General features: G+C 40.3%; 1 protein-coding gene across 2 annotated transcripts in view; it reads left to right on the plus strand.

Moving 5' to 3' along the window:
- Positions 1-662: 662 nt before the first annotated feature.
- The window catches only part of mtx3 (metaxin 3), a 36,124-nt gene continuing 18,365 nt past the window's right edge, over positions 663-18,421 (plus strand). For both annotated transcript variants that reach the window (XM_072596082.1, XM_072596091.1), the window contains exons 1-5: positions 663-807; positions 4,489-4,558; positions 8,066-8,142; positions 9,289-9,381; positions 12,314-12,496. In XM_072596082.1, coding sequence (XP_072452183.1) covers positions 727-807; positions 4,489-4,558; positions 8,066-8,142; positions 9,289-9,381; positions 12,314-12,496 — 504 coding nt within the window. In that variant the 5' untranslated portion in view covers positions 663-726. The remainder of the gene's footprint in view (positions 808-4,488; positions 4,559-8,065; positions 8,143-9,288; positions 9,382-12,313; positions 12,497-18,421) is intronic.

Below are 18,421 nucleotides of genomic sequence, written 5' to 3' on the forward strand. Positions count from 1 at the left end.
CAACTGCTATAGGAAGGATGTTGTTAAACTTGACAGGGTTCAGAAAAGATTTACAAGGATGTTACCAGGACTGGAGGGTTTGAACTGAATAGGCTGGGGCTATTTGCCCTGGAGCGTCAGAGGCCAAGGGGTGACCTCATAGAAGTTAATAAAATTAGAAGGGATATGGATAGGGTGAATAGTACATTTTCCCCAGGTTAGTGGAGTCCAAAGCTAGAGGACGTAGGTTTGAGGTGAGTGGGGCAAGATTTAACAGGAACTTTGGGGCAACTTTGTCACACAGAGGGTGGTATGTGTATGGAATGAGTTGCCAGAGGAAGTGGTGGAGGCTGGTACAATTACAATGTTTAAAAGGCACTAGTGTGGGTATGTGGATAGGAAGGGTCTAGAGGGACATAATGGGACCAGACTGAGAGGTCTGTTTCCAACGCTGTGACTATTTCCCGACTTTTGTCCACGTGCAATGTTTGTGTTATTGTTGTACATGGATATCACTCTTTATTTGGTGGGGAAGGTGGATTTGGGCAATGGGAGAGTGAATGAGGAGCTGGTCTGCTCGTTTGTCTAGTTTATGGAGAAGCTGGGCTGGGTGTGTGTGTGTCTGGGCTGACACACAGAGCGCTGCGCTGTGCTGTGCGATCCTGTAACGCTGGGCTCCCTGCATTAGCGGAGCTGCAGCGCTGTATCAGACTGAGCGACTGGTTCCGGCTCAGAGACAGCGGGGACATGGCGTCACCCATCCAGCTGATGTGCTGGCCAGGAGACTGGGGTCTGCCCTCCGTCCACACCGACTCTCTCATCATCTTGGTAAAGCAAAAAACTAACAGCCAGCGAACGCTTTTCTTAATGGGCGGTCAATTGACGCACAAGGGGTTTTGCTTTTGTATTTAAAATGCGTAGCGTGCGTGTTCCAAATCCTTCCTGGTAGCACAAAAAAAAAGAAGCGTAACCTTTCACAGAATGTTTTTTTTTAAAAAAAGTGAAATAATACAACGTCGCCCCCCCGTGAAGTTTCCTCTGTTTGTGTTATTTTCTGCAGACAGGGCCGCAAAACCTGACGCTCAAGGTCAGGCGGTCTCCAGCCAGCAGCAAGGGGGTGGGAATTGATGTAGTATTTGCATTCTGGACTCAATTAATGAAACCTAAACGGGAGCTGATGTGTTAAAAGCATTTTGGAGTTTGGGAAGTTACCATTTGCTGTGCTGTAGAGTTCTTTGTGAGTCAAGTCTGCCCAGCAATAAGGAAGTTCTTTACTCATGATTTGTATGAAAATTATAAGAATTGAGACGTGATTATATTACTAAAATGAATGGGTTCTGCAGGAATATAAACTCTGCATTGTCTCTTTTTTTTCTTAATGACGCCAGAGAATAAAGCAAGTTTGGAACTTTGTAGCTGGCACAGACTGAAGTGTAGTGCATTACAAGTCGGAAATACATATTCAGGAATTTTCCATCTTCTATAAAATTGAGACCATCCCAAACTGTCCTGTGTAGTTTTATCTCACGCTAAGTTCTATTTATCCTTTGCCCTCTGCTTTCTGCTCTGCATTGATGGGAACGTCTTGATGATAAAATTCCATCCAGTAGTATTTAAACAGGCCGCATAATTGTTATTCTGATTGTCTTTTTAAAAATGTACTTTTGTCGAGTACCAAAAATAGGTTTCTACAAATTACATTATAATTCATCCAAAAGTATTGTCGTCATCAGAACAAGGTCCCATTTTACTAAAAAAGACAAATGTTTTTCTTTTGGTAGCCATGTAAGTGGCATATCTATAAAACAGCCAGGTGACAAGAAGTTAAGCTATGCCTACAAAGCTCAAGATCACTTTCCCTATAATTTAACATCAAGATTGGTTACTGCCCTAAAATGAGCTGCAGCGGGTATAATTCTATGTATGTGGATGGTTTAATTCATTCAGTGTTAAAGCAACCGTCACACGTATGGTCATGTCATCTAAGCACACATTTTAAGCGGAGATATCGTAATATCTGCTCTGAAATGTAGAAATCCAATTTTATTTTGCTGCATGTTACACTCTGCTTCCTGTATCCTCACCACATCCATCACCCCTGTCCTTGCTGACATCTGTTGGCTTTTGATCTGGGAATGTCTTGACTTCGTTTTCCAATCTCAGCATGACTTCACCCCTCTCTGTCAATGTAACACTCCAATGCTTATAACCTACTGAAATTTCTGTTCTTCTCCATATCTGGCATGTTGTGCATTCCCAGTGTTCTTTGCTGCAGCATTGATAGCCATGACTTCTCTGCAGCGTCCTTAAGCACTTCTCTAATCTTCACCTGATTCTCCACCCTAAAACTTCCTTTTGGTCACTTGACTTAATATTTCTTCATGTACCTTGGTATCAGCTTAATGCTTCACAGTTGTACCTTGGGATTTCTTTTTATTGCTGAATGTACTGCTTTATATTACATGCTGATTAAATGGCTACCAAAAAGAAAATATATTTCTTTGTTATTTTCAGTAAACTGGGGCCTTGTTTTGATGTTGACAACATTTTTGGATAAATTATACTTTAATTTGTAGAAACCTATTTTATAGGTAAAAAGTTTATTTTAATAAAGATAACCAGACGAATCATGTTGTTTCAGTGTGTCACACATACAGTTCTCCCCAGCGTAGAAAAGTACGCACAGAACAGGCCCTTTGGCCCACAATGTTGTGCTAAGGTTTAATCCTAATCTAAAATATAGTAACTTAACTTACACACCCCTCAATTCACTGTTATGCATGTGCATGTCCAGCAGTCGCTTAAATGTCCCCAATGACACTGCTTCCACCACCACCACTGGTAACGCATTCCATGCATTCACAATTCTGTGCATAAGGAATCTGCCTCTGACATCTCCTTTATACCTTCCTCCTAATATCTTCAAACTATGACTCCTCGTACCAGTCAATCCTGCCCTGGGGAAAAGTCTCTGACTATTGACTCTATCTATTCCTCTCATTATTTTGTACACCTTGATCAGGTCTCCTCTCTTCCTCCTCCTCTCCAGAGAGGAAAGTCCGAACTTATTCAACCTTTCTTCATAAGGCAAGCCCTCCAGTCCAGGCGGCATCCTGGTAAACCTTCTTTGCACCCTCTTCAAAGCCTCTGTATCTTTCCTATAGTCGGGCGACCAGAACTGGACACAATATTCCAAGTGTGGTCTCACCAGGGACTTGTAGAGCTGGAGCAAAACCTCACGGCTCTTAAACTTGATCCCCCTGTTAATGAAAGCCAAAAGACCATTTGCTTTCTTAACAACCCAATCCACTTGGGTGGCAACTTTGAGGGATCTATGTACTTGCACACCCAGATTCCTCTGTTCCTCCACACTGCCAAGGATCATGTCTTTAATCCTGTATTCAGCATTCGAGTTCGACCTTCCAAAATGTATCACTTCACATTTATCTAGGTTGAACTCAATCTGCCATTTCTCAGTCCAGCTCTGCATCCTGTCTATGCAGTGTTGTAGCCTGCAGTAGCCCTTGATACTATCGACGACACCTCCAATTTGTGTTATCTGCAAATTTACTAACCCACCCCTCAACCGCCTTATCCAAGTCATTTATAAAAACTACAAAGAGCAGAGGCCCGAGAACAGAGCCCTGTGGGACCCCGCTCAACACTGACCTCCAGGCAGAATACCTTCCATCTACAACCACTCTCTGCCTTCTGTCAGCCAGCCAATTCTGAATACAGATAGCCAAATCTTCCTGTATCTCATATTTCCTGACTTTATGAATGAGCCTACCATGGGGAACCTTATCAAATGCCTTGCTGAAGTCCATATACACCACATCCACTGCTCGACCTTCGTTGACCTGTCTTCACCCCTCCTCAAAGAACTCAATAAGATTTGTGAGGCATGACCAGCCTCTCACAAAGCTGTGCTGACTGCCTTTAATCACACTATGCTTTGCCAAATAGTCATAAATCTTATCCCTCAGAATCCTTCCAAAATTTTGCTGACCACAGATATAAGACTGACTGGTCTGTAATTGCCAGGGATTTCCCTATTACCCTTCTTGAAAAGAGGAACAACATTCGCCTCCTCCCACTCCTCTGGTACCACTCCCGTGGAGAGTGAGGAGGTAAATATCCTCGCCAGTGGCTTAGCAACCTCCTTTCTCACTTCCCGGAGCAGGAACATTTAATGCTCACATTGATGCAAACATTGCTGTAACCTAGCAGGTTTATTTACTCAGGCCAGGTAAAGGTTCAGTGTGTGACAGCAATCCAAAGTGAATTATCCAAAGATTAAAACTGGCGCAGAATAGAAATAGCTTTATGCTTTATCTAACAGACTGGCAATGTTGAGTGAGTCCAATGAAACTGGCAGCACAAGCAAAGATTTTTATACAATATTTCTTACTTGACTTAATGGAAAATTCAATCCCTGGACTCTGTTTTAAAGAAAAATGAAAATTACACTTTCTTGCAAATAATGTACTCTTTATTTTTGCATTGCAGGCATATGCCAAATTTTCACGGGCTCCTCTGAAAGTGCACTTTATTAATAATCCATGGAAAACACCTACAGGTACAAATTTTAATGTATTTGAATTGCAATGTTAAATGCAATGCCAATATAATCACTAGTGTCCCAGTAATGCGTGCCAGTAACCCCTGTGAATTTGTTTTATTATGTCCTGACATTTTGAACTGTAAAATGCAATGTATATTCTATCCTTGCAAACCTAAAAGCAAGATTATTTTGGGTTTTGTTTCATTAGGATGAAGTAATTATAGTAGCAATGTGAAGTAATTCATTTAGGACATTACAAGAAAGATTTAAATGTGCAATTTCCCCATAGTGTATTGTACAAATGTGCTGAAGAAGTCTGACAATGTAGTAGTAAAATTCCTTTCAAATTATGCACTACATGGCTACCAAAAAGAAAATACGTTTCTTTGTTATTTACAGTAAACTGGGGCCTCCTTTTGATGATGACAACATTTTTGGATAAATTATACTTTAATTTGCAGAAACCTTTCATTGTTGAGAAGATTATTTTTTACAGTTTCTGGACAAACTGCAAAAGAAAATTTAAAGAAGAATCCAAGATTTTATTTATTTTAGAGGTCAGATGTATGAAAACAAACAGAAAATTGCTGATTACCATTGTATTATCCATCAATCCTAATAAGAATAACCAGAATTAAACATGTAGATCACAAAGGGCCCAGTGAGGTCGACAATAGGAATCACAAATTAGTCATTCCATATAAACCTTCCTCCAAAAGAAGATCAAGAGCTGTCCATAAGGGCTCCTGTGGTTCCAAATCAGCTCCCAGAGGAGCCTAAAACACTGAACTTAAATGGGGAACTGTGAATTGTATGGCCCTCTCCATGACTGGAGCTTTACATGAGTTGAAGAGGAAGGTAGAAATCCAAAGATGGAGTAAAATGAAGGTACAGTTTCAAACCAGTCGTCTTCCATCTTCATAGCAATGTTCCTCATACTTCTGTCTCAAAATTCTCCTTTATCTGTGACCTACCAAGTGTGTCATGTGTTTAAGTATTTATGTGATTAAGGAATGGCTTTCCCCTATTTTATATGAAGTGACTTATTTGGGTCTGATTGTTTATGGGTGACTAAAATTGGATAGTCCCTATATAGTTTATAAAATGTTCAGTAGTTAGTTAGTCATAGAGTCATACAACACGGAATTAGACCTTTCGGTGCAACTTGTCTGCACAGACCAAACATTGCAACATGGCCTAGTCCCATTGCCAGCATTTGACCCATATCCCTCTAAACCTTTCCTATTCATATACCCATCCAGATGCCTTTTAAATTTTGTTTTGTACCCACGTCCACCACTTTCTCTGGCAGCTTTCATACATGCAGCAACCTCTGCTTGAAAAGGTTACTCCTCGTGTCATTTTTAAATCTTTCCCCTCTCACCTTAAACCTTTGCCCTCTAGTTTTGGTCCCCCCACCCTAGGAAAAAGTTCTTGGCTATTTATCCTATCCATGCCCTTCATGATTTTATAAACCTCTACAAGGTCATCACTCAGCCTCTGACACTCCAGGGTAAAACAATTTTATTTAAAAATGTAGAGTAGTCCAATGAGTCCAGTTAGATTCATGGTTTGTAACTAAATTTCTCATTTCCTCTTCCTTCCAAAAAAAACTGTTTCAATTATCTCTGGAGTCCATTCAAATAATTTGTTTCAATTACTTCCTTGGTAATTTATTTGATGAGTTTGTTAACCTTTGGCTGCAAAAGGTACACGTGGCTTGACTTCTTTCTAGCTTTCATCTTGTGTTTGCGACCTTAAGCAACATTTTGAGCAAATTGCAAGGAACAGCTATAATAATTACCTTTTAAAAAATTGAAAGAGTCGGGTGACACAGTGGCTCAGTGGTTTGCACTGCAGCCTCACAGCACCAGGGACCCGGGTTTGATTCCTGCGTCGGATGAGTGTCTGTGTGGAATTTGCACATTCTCCCCATGTCTGTGTGGGTTTCCTCTGGGTACTTTGGTTTCCTCCCACAAATCAAAGATTTGCAGGTTAGGTGAATTGGCCATGCTAAATTGCCCGCAGTGTTAGTGCATTAGTCAGGGGTAAATATAGGGTAGGAGAATGGGTCTGGGTGGGTTATTCTTCGGAGCGTTAGTGGACTTGTTGGGCTGAGGGGCCTGTTTCCATACTGTAGAGATTCTAATCTAGTCAGCAGAGAAGCCAAAGATTATGAAAATGTCAGGTTTGATCCCTATTTATATGAAAGTACAGTAACATTTCTGCCATAGAAAAGCCAGATAATGACCATCTCCAATAAGGGGAAATCTAACTATTGCCCCTTGACATTCAATGGCATTCCTATCCCTGAATCCCCTGCGATCATCATGCTGGGGGTGTAACCTTTGACCAGAACCTGAATTAGATTAGACATTTCAATCCAGTGGCTATAAGATCAAGTTAGAGGCAAGAAGTGCTACAGCAATAATTCAACTCTTGACTTGTCAAAATCTGTTCACCATCCAGAAGGTATAAATCAGGAGTGTGATGGGTTACTCCCCATGTGCCTGGTTGGGTGCAGCTCTAACAACGTTCACGTTGCTTGACACTGTCCGGGACAAAGCAGCCAGCTTAATTTGCACTACCTTCACAAGCATCCACTCCCTCCACCACCAACACTCAGTTGCAGCAGTGTGTTTCAACTACAAGATGCTCTGTAGAAATTCACCAAAGCTACTTAGACAACATCTTCCAAATTCACATCCGCTTCCATCTCAAAGGCCAAGTCATTAGATATATAGGCCATTTACAGATTCCTCCACAACTAGACTTAGAAATATATTCCTTCAGTATCATTTTGTCAAAATCCTGGAGTTCTCTTCCTAATGGCATTGTGGATCTACCGATATTACATGGACTGCAACTCACCATCACCCCTCTAGGGCACCTAGAGACAGGAAATAAATGCTAGCCTTGCCAGTGAAGCCCACGTCCTATGAATGAACTTTAAAAAAAATCAGCCAGAGTATATACTATACTACAATTGGTCTTAATGTGTAAGTTATTCTGGATCATCTTCCCACTTTGGTCTAATAATCTCCCAACACTCACTGTAAAGATAGATGAAAAGAATCCACCTTAGTGCGGTTGCAGAGGGCAATTGGTGTCCATCAAGGGAAGTGGAGCTTCAGGAAAAGTAGGAGGGAAATTTGGAAGAAAAATAACTTGCAAAACTTGAATTGCTAATCTTCCTTCTCAAAGTAGAACAAGCTTAATTCCCCCAGTCTTCTTCAAAATGGCAGTTGTTAATCTCTGTCACCACCCCCCCCCCCCCCACCTCCGAAGGACAAGAGCTCCACATCTCCCCTTCCTATAAGTTTATAATTATTTAACTAGAGAGCAGAGCTGAGTTTGTTGGAAATTCTGTGGCTATTTTGGCAATACCAATTTGTTCCTATAGCCCTGCACCATATCCATATTATTTTTTGGGAAGCAGTTGGAATTTTGAGGAACAATGCAGTATGAATGTTATATATGGTGAAAATTAGTTTCTACTGTTGTGATTTTTCCTTCTTGCAGGAGACATTCCAGTATTAATTTCTGACAATATGAATGTAGTGCAACCTGAAAATATTCTGAATTTCCTGAGAAAACAGGTATGTTTATTGTGTTTCGCTAATGAAAAGAACATGAATACTTACAGAGTCATTAAAAAGATGCTTGTTGGATTTTACTCTCATAAGGGATGTGTGGGGCATGTTAAACTCATATAAAAATTGAAACTCACCAGGAGAAATGTAAGGTGATTCATTTTGGGACGAGGAATAAGAAGGTCACCTGTTCCTTGGAAGTTAGATAAACTGGGCTAATATAGGAAAGTGATCTGAGTGGACATTTACATAATTTGTTAACAGTTATCAATGTAAGTTGATGATGTGAATAAAGTGTGTAAGCAGTTCAGTTATGTGCATTTTTAGGGGAATAGGATAGAAAATTGGAAACGTGTTAACTTTATATCGAAGTTTAATTAAATTGCACTTGAATACTGTACTCAGTTATGGGTCGCATATTAGAGAGTGAATATTGAAGCACAATAGAATGTTAAGTGAAGATTTACAAGCGTGTTGTCAGAATTATGAAAATAATTATCAGGAAAAAAATATTGGGACTTTTTTAACCTCTTTGAACAAGAAGAGACCTGATAGAGGTTTACAGTTATGAAGGAATTTGATATGGTGGATGTAGACACGTGGTCTTCAGTATTGGTGGAATCAGAAGAAAGGGACATAATCTAAGAGAGGCATGGCTGGATTAAATGAAACAAAATATGTGGAGTTGTATTATGCAAGAATGTGAGAGTGCAGACTTTGTCACATGGAATGTTGAAGCAGATTTGGCAGTTTTAAGGGTAGATTTTTATGCATGTGTGAGGAAGAAGGGAATTAAGAAATACTGGGGTGTGGAGCAGAATTGGGGGCATAGAGCCACACATATTGAGGCTTCTGTTTAATTCACCTAGGAGCAAATTGTGATTTCTGAATTTATTTTCTGATTTATAAGCATATACTCTAGATCTTGGTAATTAAGAAATTCATCAAGTTATAATAATGATAGGTGTGAAGTATTAGTGAGAATATTGCAGTGCTAGATAATTTTAGTTGTGAAATTTATCAAACATTATGATGGCTGTTAAACCTGTTGAGTACAAGCAGCATTGTGTTTGTCCTGCTGTAAATTACAATAAACAAGAATTAACACCTCATTATTCATCCAATAATTGTTTTCTTTATTTAATTTAACAGAAATATAATGCAGATTATGAATTAACAGCTAAAGAGGGAGCTGATACACTGGCATTTATTGCACTGATAGAAGAGAAGTTGCGTCCTGCATTGGTAAATAATTCAAACATCTTATCCTCTACTAACTTTCTTCAATTGCATGATTAACATTTATATCTCTTTAAAATTATTATTCTTTATTTTTGAATTCTATTTATAATTTTAACTTTTATTTCTCCAATCTGAAAGTGAACTTTTAAAGATTCTGCAAAGAGGTATGGATAGATTGAGTGGGTAAAAGCGTGGGTGGATGGAGTTTAATGCAGGAAAGTAGCAGAAAGAATTAAAAGGTAGACTATTTTTTAATGCATTGAAATTCCCAGTAAGTGCAGCAAAGAGGGATCTGTGTGTTCTTGTGCATGAGACAGAAAAATTAGCATGTAGGTGCAGCAATTAATTAGGAGGGCAGATCAAATTTTGGCCTTTATTGCTAGGGGTTGAATTTTAAAAATTTAAAAATACTACACCTGCACAGGGCATTGGTGAGGCCGCATCTGACCTACTGTGTATAATTCTGGTCCCCATTTTCGAAAAAAGGCTATAGTGACATTGCAGGCGGCTCAAAAGCGATTCACTTCTCAGCGATTTCTGTGATGAAGGGGTTGACTGATCAAGACTGGTTGAACATTTGGGTTTTAAAAAAATGAAACATCAAAGATTTTGAGGGGCCTGTGGGAGATATTTCCACCAGTGGAAGAATCTGAAACTGTGGTATATTGCTGAATAGGGGGACATTCATTTAAAACTGAGATGGGAAGAAATTTCTTCTGTGAGGGTAGTAAATGTCTGGAATTGTCTACCCTAAGAGACATAGCTTCATAGATTCCTGACAGTGTGGAAGCAGGCCATTTGCCCCATCGAATCTATACCAACCCTTCAAAGACCATCCCACCCACCCTACCCTGGTAACCCTGCATTTCCAATGGCCAATCCACCTAACTTGCACAGCTTTGGACTGTGAGAGGAAACTGGAGCGCCAGAAGGAAACCTGTGCAGACACTGGGAGTGTGTGCAAACTCCACACAGTCACCCGATCATGGAATCGAACCTGGGTCCTGGTGCTGTGAGGCAGCAGTGCAAACCACTGTGCCACCATGACAAAAAATTTTTTCATCTGTTGTGGTGGGATTCAAGCTAGGGACCCCAGAACATTAGCTGACGTTTGGATTAATACTCTAGCAATAACACCACTGGGCCATTGCCTTTCCCATATGTGGAGGTTTGATCATTTGAAAGAAGAGGTGGGTAGATTTTTGAAATGTCAGGGAGTTGAGTGCTATCAGGAGCAAGTACTCAAGAAGAGTTGAAGCTGGGGCAGATCAGCGATGATCTTATAGAATAGCAAAGCAGGTTTAAAGGAATGAATCAAGATTAAAGTGGTGCTGGAAAAGCACAGCATCTGAGGAGCAGCAAAATCAACGTTTCGGGCAAAAGCCCTTTATCAGGAATGACTCTGATCTTCAGCATCTGCAGTACCCACTTCCACCTTAAAGGAATGAATGTCCTCCTCCTGCTCATATTTCTTACCATTCTAATGAAACTCCTAACTAAACTTGCAACTTTGGCTGGGGCTCCTCCTTTGTCAAATCTTGTGATAATCTGCCATTTAACCATGTTGTCAGGATTTCTTTGACCACATTTTTCCACAGTAATAATTTGAATAATGATAGTTACTTCTAATGCTGCACATGTAAAAGAGATGTGTGTTCATAAATATGTGTTTCTAAAATGGCACAACACCGAAGGTAATAAAAGTGCTAAAAAAAACAGTAGTTTTCCAAGAGACAAACATTTCTTTGGCTTGTCCAAATAATCAAAAAACGTCTCTTACCCTTTGGAAAACCTTTTGATCTCTGTAAAGTGAGGGCTATAAGAGAGACACATTTAAAAAGACTTTTAGCTTTTTATAAAAGGCAAGAAAGAGCCTGAAGAGACTTTTAAAAAAATTAAAATCCAGTGGAGTAAGCAGGATGATTCACTGAAGTGCAGCAGTGCAGTGTTTCTGTATAGGAGAAAGTGAGGACTGCAGATGTTGGAGATCAGAGCTGAAAAATGTGTTGTTGGAAAAGCGCAGCAGGTCAGGCAGCATCCAAGGAGCAGGAGAATCGACATTTCGGGCATAAGCCCTTCATCAGGAATGAGGAAGGTGTGCCATTCTTTCCTTCTGCTGTGGATCAAAGTAGCTTAATGAGTTGAACCAAACCTAACCCCATCCATTTTCTCCAGTTTTGTCACCAGTCAGAGAAATTGAAGAAATGCACATGTTAAAAAGACCCAGATAGTGTATAATCTGTTCAGGGAATTTGGGTGTCACTGGCTCGGCTAACATTACTGCCCATCACTAAACCATATACCGGGACTTGTTATGTGTCAGGGCGAAAGTGAGGACTGCAGATGCTGGAGATCAGAGTTAAGATTAGAGTGGTGCTGAAAAAGCACAGCAGGTCAGACAGCATCCAAGGAGCAGGAAAATCAACGTTTGGGGCAAAAGCTCCTCATTCCTGATGAAGGGCTTTTGCCCTAAACATCGATTTTTTTCTGCTCCTCGGATGCTGCCTGACTTGCTGTGTTTTTTCAGCACCACTCTAATCCTGTTATGTTCAGACAATTCCATTGTGAATTCTATTATAAATTAACATTTGATAAAGTCAGATGTTTAGAATACTTAGGAATGTGAGAAGCTAGTGGACCTGAAAGGTATCTGTGTTAGATCTTGAAGTATTTTAAAATGGACACTTATTTTTAATAGGAAACATTTTCTTCACATAATGAACAAGGCAAAATTAAACAGATCAATGAATCCTTTAATACTTCATTGTGATCTAATTCTGAGATAACTTGATTAAGTTTTAATAATTTTAATGGAGAAGTGATTCAGTGTGCAATTCAGGATATTCTAAGGGAGCCAGCTCATCAGACACATTTGACTTCATTGTTCAATGCATGTAATCACATATAAATTGAGTTTTATACCTTTTCTATACAGCTGCATACTTTTTGGGTGGATATTGAAAATTACTGCAATCTGACCCGACCGTGGTTTGCTTCAAGAATCCCCTTTCCGTTGAACTTCTACTTACCAGGGCAGATGGCAAGATCTGCAACGAATCAGATAGTCCTAACCAAAGGAGAACCACCTTTGTATAACCTCAAGGAGGTGGAAGGACAGGTAAGAGGACAATCTAATCACTGCTCATTAATGGTAATTTCATATCATTTTTCTTTAGGCAAACAATACAAAATAGTTACATTTTAACAAATTAAAATTACATGAATCAATGCATTTATATTTCATTTCTTATTTGAGTCCATAGATGTAACACCTTCCTTTGTAATTTTTCATCATGGCCTAATCAATTCAAACAATCCAAAGCATACAGAACCAGCAGCTGTCAAAACCCTTATTCTCTCTAAGTGGGATATAGCTTGCATTCTAATTAAGACATTGAGGTGCGCATATCTGACTTCTTCATTATAGGTGTTGTAGAGTCATAGAGATGTACAGCATGGAAACATACCCTTTGGTCCAACCCGTCCATGCCGACCAGATATTCCAAATCAATCTAATCCCACCCGGGTTCAATTCCCACCTCAGGCGACTGTGTGGAGTTTGCACATTCTCCCCGTGTCTGAGTGGGTTTCCTCCAAGGTGCTCCAGTTTCCTCCCACAGTCCAAAAATGTGCAGGTTAGGTGAATTGGCCATGCTAAATTGCCTGTAGTGTTAGGTGAAGGTGTAAATGTAGGGGAATGGATCTGGGTGGGTTGCGCTTCAGTGAGTCGGTGTGGACTTGTTGGGCTGAAGGGCCTGTTTCCACACTGTCTATCTAAATCTAATCTAAAACACCTGCCAGCATCCGGCCCATATCCCTCCAAACCCTTCCTATTCATATACCCATCCAAATGCCTTCTAAATGTTGCAATTGTATCAGCTTCCACCACTTGCTCTGGCAGCTCATTCCATGCACGTACCACCCTCTGTGTGAAAAAGTTGCCCCTTAGGTCCCTTTTATAAGAAAATAACTTTTTTAATTTAAGTGTTGAATTTCAATGTAGATAAATGGAAGCACTTGGTTGAGAGACTAGTAAACTCAAATTTCAGTTCAAGAGAGAGTCTGTGTCATCTTAATAAGTATGGAAGTGAGAAAACTTAAGGTGATCCCTCTCTGAGCTTTTTGTAGGGGCAGGAAATAGTGGTACAGTGAAAATGTCACTGTGTTAGTAATCTGGAACTCCAGGCCAATGTTCTGGAGATATTGGTTCAAATCCCACCATGACAGATGGTAAAAGTTTGAATTCAATTTAGAATTAAAGTCCAGTGTAATGGTAACCATGTGACCACTTTTGATTGTCATTAAAAACCACCTAGGTGATGAATTTTAGTGAAGTAAATCAGACATCCTTACCTGGTCTGGTATACACATGACTCCAGACCCACAACAATATGGTTGACTCAGGGTAATAAAGCTGAGCAATAAATAACTACATCCCATGAACAAATTTAAAATAAAACTTCAATAGGAGTTTGAATTATCTCTGTAGTTCACAGATCAAAGAAATTAAAGGCACTCTATCAATATAGGAGTTTCTTTCTGGTATCAGCAAGTCTAAAAAGAGAGTCATTAACTCTAATTATTAACGTTGCTTAACGATAAAACATAATTAACATCCCAATTGGTTAAACTATTTAAAAATATAATGTTTGGAACTGAACATGCTGGATGTTCTGGAGCTCCATTTTTGAAGTATATAAAATGAGTCTGACCAGTATATTCACAAGTTTTACTGATTTTTCATTCTGGGATTTCTGCTTGAAGACAGAACTTAGGTGTTCACCATTGCCATGGAGAAGGGGATAGGAAGGCCATTTTTACAATCAAGTTATAGGTTTTTTAGAAACCTAAGAATATCATGGTCAGAGAGGTTTCAGCTTTGGTATTGCATAGTTTGCAGCTTACTGAAAACTGAGTGAGTATGTAAGCAATAGGCGTTAGCCAGGTCTACAACTTAAGCAGAGAAAATACTGACTTTATAGTTCACCACCTGGAATGCAAACGGGAGTTCATGTTCGGTATGAAGTCCAAGTTTGTGAAAGTACACATGGCTGGACAATATGGTGTGCTTGTGGGTAAGTACGAACTAAAAGGCAAATTGGGCATTGACTCTAAGCCCTGACAAAGTATAGCTGGCGGTGCTTGATTTGTTTAATTTCTTTAAATACATGTTATGAAGTTTGTTTTTGTTTAAACATGTAGATAAGGATATTGAGGAACTTCTTTTCTCCCTGAGGATTGTGTGTATCTGACACTGACTGACTGACTGAAAAGGTGGTGGAGACCTGGACTCTCAAGATACTTCAGAATTATTTAGATAATTCTTGAAATAGTACACAAGGCTACGGATCAAGCTCTGGAGATTACAATAGATGGGCAATTGATGACATGATGGGCTATAGAGTCACTTTCCATGCTGTTAAAACTCTAATTCAATGTGGGAACATGTGGCGTAATTTATTTCTGCTAACAGGAGGGTATTCCCAATTCTCTTTAAATATTAACGGTCTCTGTAGTGATTGGAATAATGGTCTGGAGTTGTCTAGTTTGGTTATCTCTTTTAATCTTTCCTTTCCTTACTTGGTATCTGTTTATTATAAGCCTGTCTATGAATCACCCTGCGCTCAGAGAAGATGATGCTCTAGTGATAATGTCACTGGCCTAGTCATCCAGAGACCTAGGCTAATGCTCTGAGAACATCAGTTCAAATCCCACAAGAGCAGCAGGTGAAATATTAAATTCAAATAATTATTAAAAATATAATTATACAGTTATTTTTGCGGTTACCAGTATGGAGACTATGATCATTGTTATGAAAACCCATCTGGTTCACTAGTTTCCCTCAGGGATATATAAGTCTGAAGCCTGTAGGTGGTGGGTATATTGACCCCAAGCTCAGTGTGTGCAAACATCTTCTGTTAACCGTGTCTTTCATAACAGAGCTAGTGCTTACAATCTTATGGGTTTAAGCTCCTGATGATGATCAGCAAACCTGAGCAGGGCAGCTAATGGGCCTGAACTCAAAAGGAGTTGAATTCTGAATGCTATATTTTGTGTCTTTTTCCCATACGCGCCTATGGTCTAAAGCTATCAGATGTGTGCATTACCCTTAGTTGAGATGAAAGGTCAGTGACTTGAGCTATTGAGTATAGTAACTCCTTTTTGTGTTTTGTGTGTGAACTGTGGCAGATGTGTGTGAGGTAGTACTACTATGGTGGTTGTCATGCTATACTGGTGGCTGCCATGAAGTCACAGATGTTGAGTGCACAGAAGACATCAGGTGGTGATGCCTGACACGTGACCTCCTGTGTGATAGTCCCATGCAGTGGTGACCTTACAATGCTAACACACATTAGAATGTGCAGCATCATGTAGACTGTGGCACAGCACAGGTCATAGTCATAGGATCATACAGCAATGAAACAGACCCTTCAGTCCAACTTGTCTATGTCAACTATGTTTCCCAAACTAAACCAGTCCCATTTGCCTGCATTTGGCCCATATCTCTCGAAACATTTGCTCTCCATGTACCTGTCCAAATGTCTTTTAAATGTTGTAACTTCCTTTGGCAGCTCATTCTATATACACACATTACCCTCAGGTCCCCTTTAAATCTTTCCCTGCTCACCTTAAACCAATGCCCTCTAGTTTTGAACTCCCCAAAGGAAAAGGTCTTTGCTGTTCATCTTATCTGTGCCCCTCATGATTTCATAAACCTCTATAAGGTCACCCCTCAACCTCCAAAGATCCAGGGGAAAAAAAAAAGAGTCCCCAGCCTTTCCAGCCTCTCCTTGTAGCTTAAACCCTCCGTTTTCACTAATATATGTGTAAATCTTTTCTACACCCTTTTCAATTTAATACCATCCTTTCTATAGCAGGGTGACCAGAATTGTATGCAGTGTTCCAAATATGGCCTCACCAGTGTCTTGTAAAGCTGCAAAATAACGTCCCAACTCTGTACGCAATGCCCTGACCAAGGATAGCATGCTAATCACCTTCACCACCCTATTTATCTGCTATGCCATCTTTAGACTGTGGGAGGAAACCTAAGCACCCAGAAGAAACCCACATATACATGGGGAGTATGTGCAAACTCCACACACACAGTTGCCTGAGGCTGGAATCGAAGCTGGGTCCCTGGTGCTGTGAGGCAGCAGTGCTTACCATTGAGCCACCGTGCTGCCCCCATGGTTTCCAGGTGGCTTTAAGCACTATGCTCCATTCCCCCGAGCCTTTTTGTGGCCATGGGAATGATGCTGGATGACGCAACGATGATTTCAGACTGACATACACACAGATGCTCGCAACAAACCGTTCGGTCAAAGTGCAGATGTTTCTGTGGAAGCTGAGAGTCATCTAAAATCCGTCTGTGTCTCTAAAGTGCCCTCAACAAGGTTTCTGCAAAGTTGGCCCTTCTCAGCCTGGGGTCAGCAAGGGTCAGGCAGGGTGGAGGTAGGGGACCTAGTCACATTGAATCCACTGGGACATAGCCTTTCTCAGGATTGTAATGTCCTCCCTAACCAACACTGCTGAACATCTTTCTTTCCATTCCCTTCCAATGTTCCTGAACACCCCACCTTCAGGAATATTGAATGTCTCTGAATCAAATCTCTGTTAGAGCCATAACCACATACTTTTACCTGGAAATCTGCAGCAATGACTCATGAATGTTATTTACCTCACTCAGTACATTCACATAGCTGCTATAGAATGATTGTATCTCTCTGTTTTCCTGCCTTCTCCTGTTCATCTACTATTCTATATCTCTGTGCAGTCTTTCCCTGTATTTTGTAAAGCCTATTATTCCTCTCTGATATTAGCTTCTACTTTACACTTGGGTTGAAGAAACAAAACAAATAGACAAAGTGTATTTCAAAGAGTGAGAGGTGGGGAAGTCTCAGGGTACAAAGGGACCTGGGTGTCCTTGTTTATGCGTCACTAAAAGCTAGCATGTAGGTACAGCAAGCAAGTTAACAAAACAATGACTGGTCGGTATTTTTTTGCAAGGGGCTTTGGTTACAGGAGTAAAGACATCTTGTTGCAGTTATATAAAGCCTTGGCGAGCCCTCAGCTGGAGGACTGTGTCCAGCTCTGGTCTCCCTAGCCAAGGACTTGTCAGAGTACAGTATGTCTCTAAGCAGGCAATGCATTTCATACCCTCACTACCCCTTATAGGAAAACAGACTTTACCACATTACCCTTGCTTCTTTTAAACACCACTTTAAATCTCTGTCCTTCTCATTCTTGCTCCTTTTACTGGTGGGAACAGCTTCTCCCTATCTATTCCATCCAGCCCACACTTAGCTGAAGCATTTCAAGTTAATCATACGTTATTTAAATATTTATTTCTCTTCAGATATGAGCCATTTTTAAACAGCTGTAGTCCTACAAATGTGCAAGGGGCAAAATCTAATTAGCAAACAAAGAACTTTTATTTCATCCTCTATTCTGTTACCTCTGAAGGGGGGTCACATAATATTCCAGAATGCAGGATTGTCTGAACTAAAATTGCCTAAGCGCCATTTCCCGGTAAAATTTTGTCTTGACCAGAGAAGCTGCCTTCACCTGAGAGATTCTGAGCACCAGACTGAATCATTAGGCTCTAAAATGTGCCGCCAAAAGCAAAATGATTATTTTAAATATTGAAACTGAACTGCACAATGATTCAATTGCAGCAGAAAGGAGTAGGGAGAGGGAAAACAAGAATGATCTGGAAATGGAGAGACAAAGAGGTTGGGGAGGGAGAGAGAAAAAGCAGGGAAAGGGGAGAGAGAGAGAGAGAGCGAGCGAGTGAGAGAGAGCGTCATTATTAGTTCTGGCACATTGCATGCAGTGTAAAACTCCAGATGTTTCTCTTTGTTTCCTGCCACCTTTCACTTTAACAGTGGACCATTTAGTGAATATATCACCTCTCCTCAGATTCCATTAACATTAAGTATATCAGAGGAATGTAACTAAACAAGTCTGGAAATCCATGGTCAACTATTCTTTCATTCAACCTCTTGTGCAATAGAGCCGACTTCTTTTGAGTTGCCCATGGGTG

The sequence above is a fragment of the Chiloscyllium punctatum genome, chromosome 2 (assembly GCF_047496795.1).
Source record: "Chiloscyllium punctatum isolate Juve2018m chromosome 2, sChiPun1.3, whole genome shotgun sequence".
Lineage (NCBI taxonomy): Eukaryota > Metazoa > Chordata > Chondrichthyes > Orectolobiformes > Hemiscylliidae > Chiloscyllium > Chiloscyllium punctatum.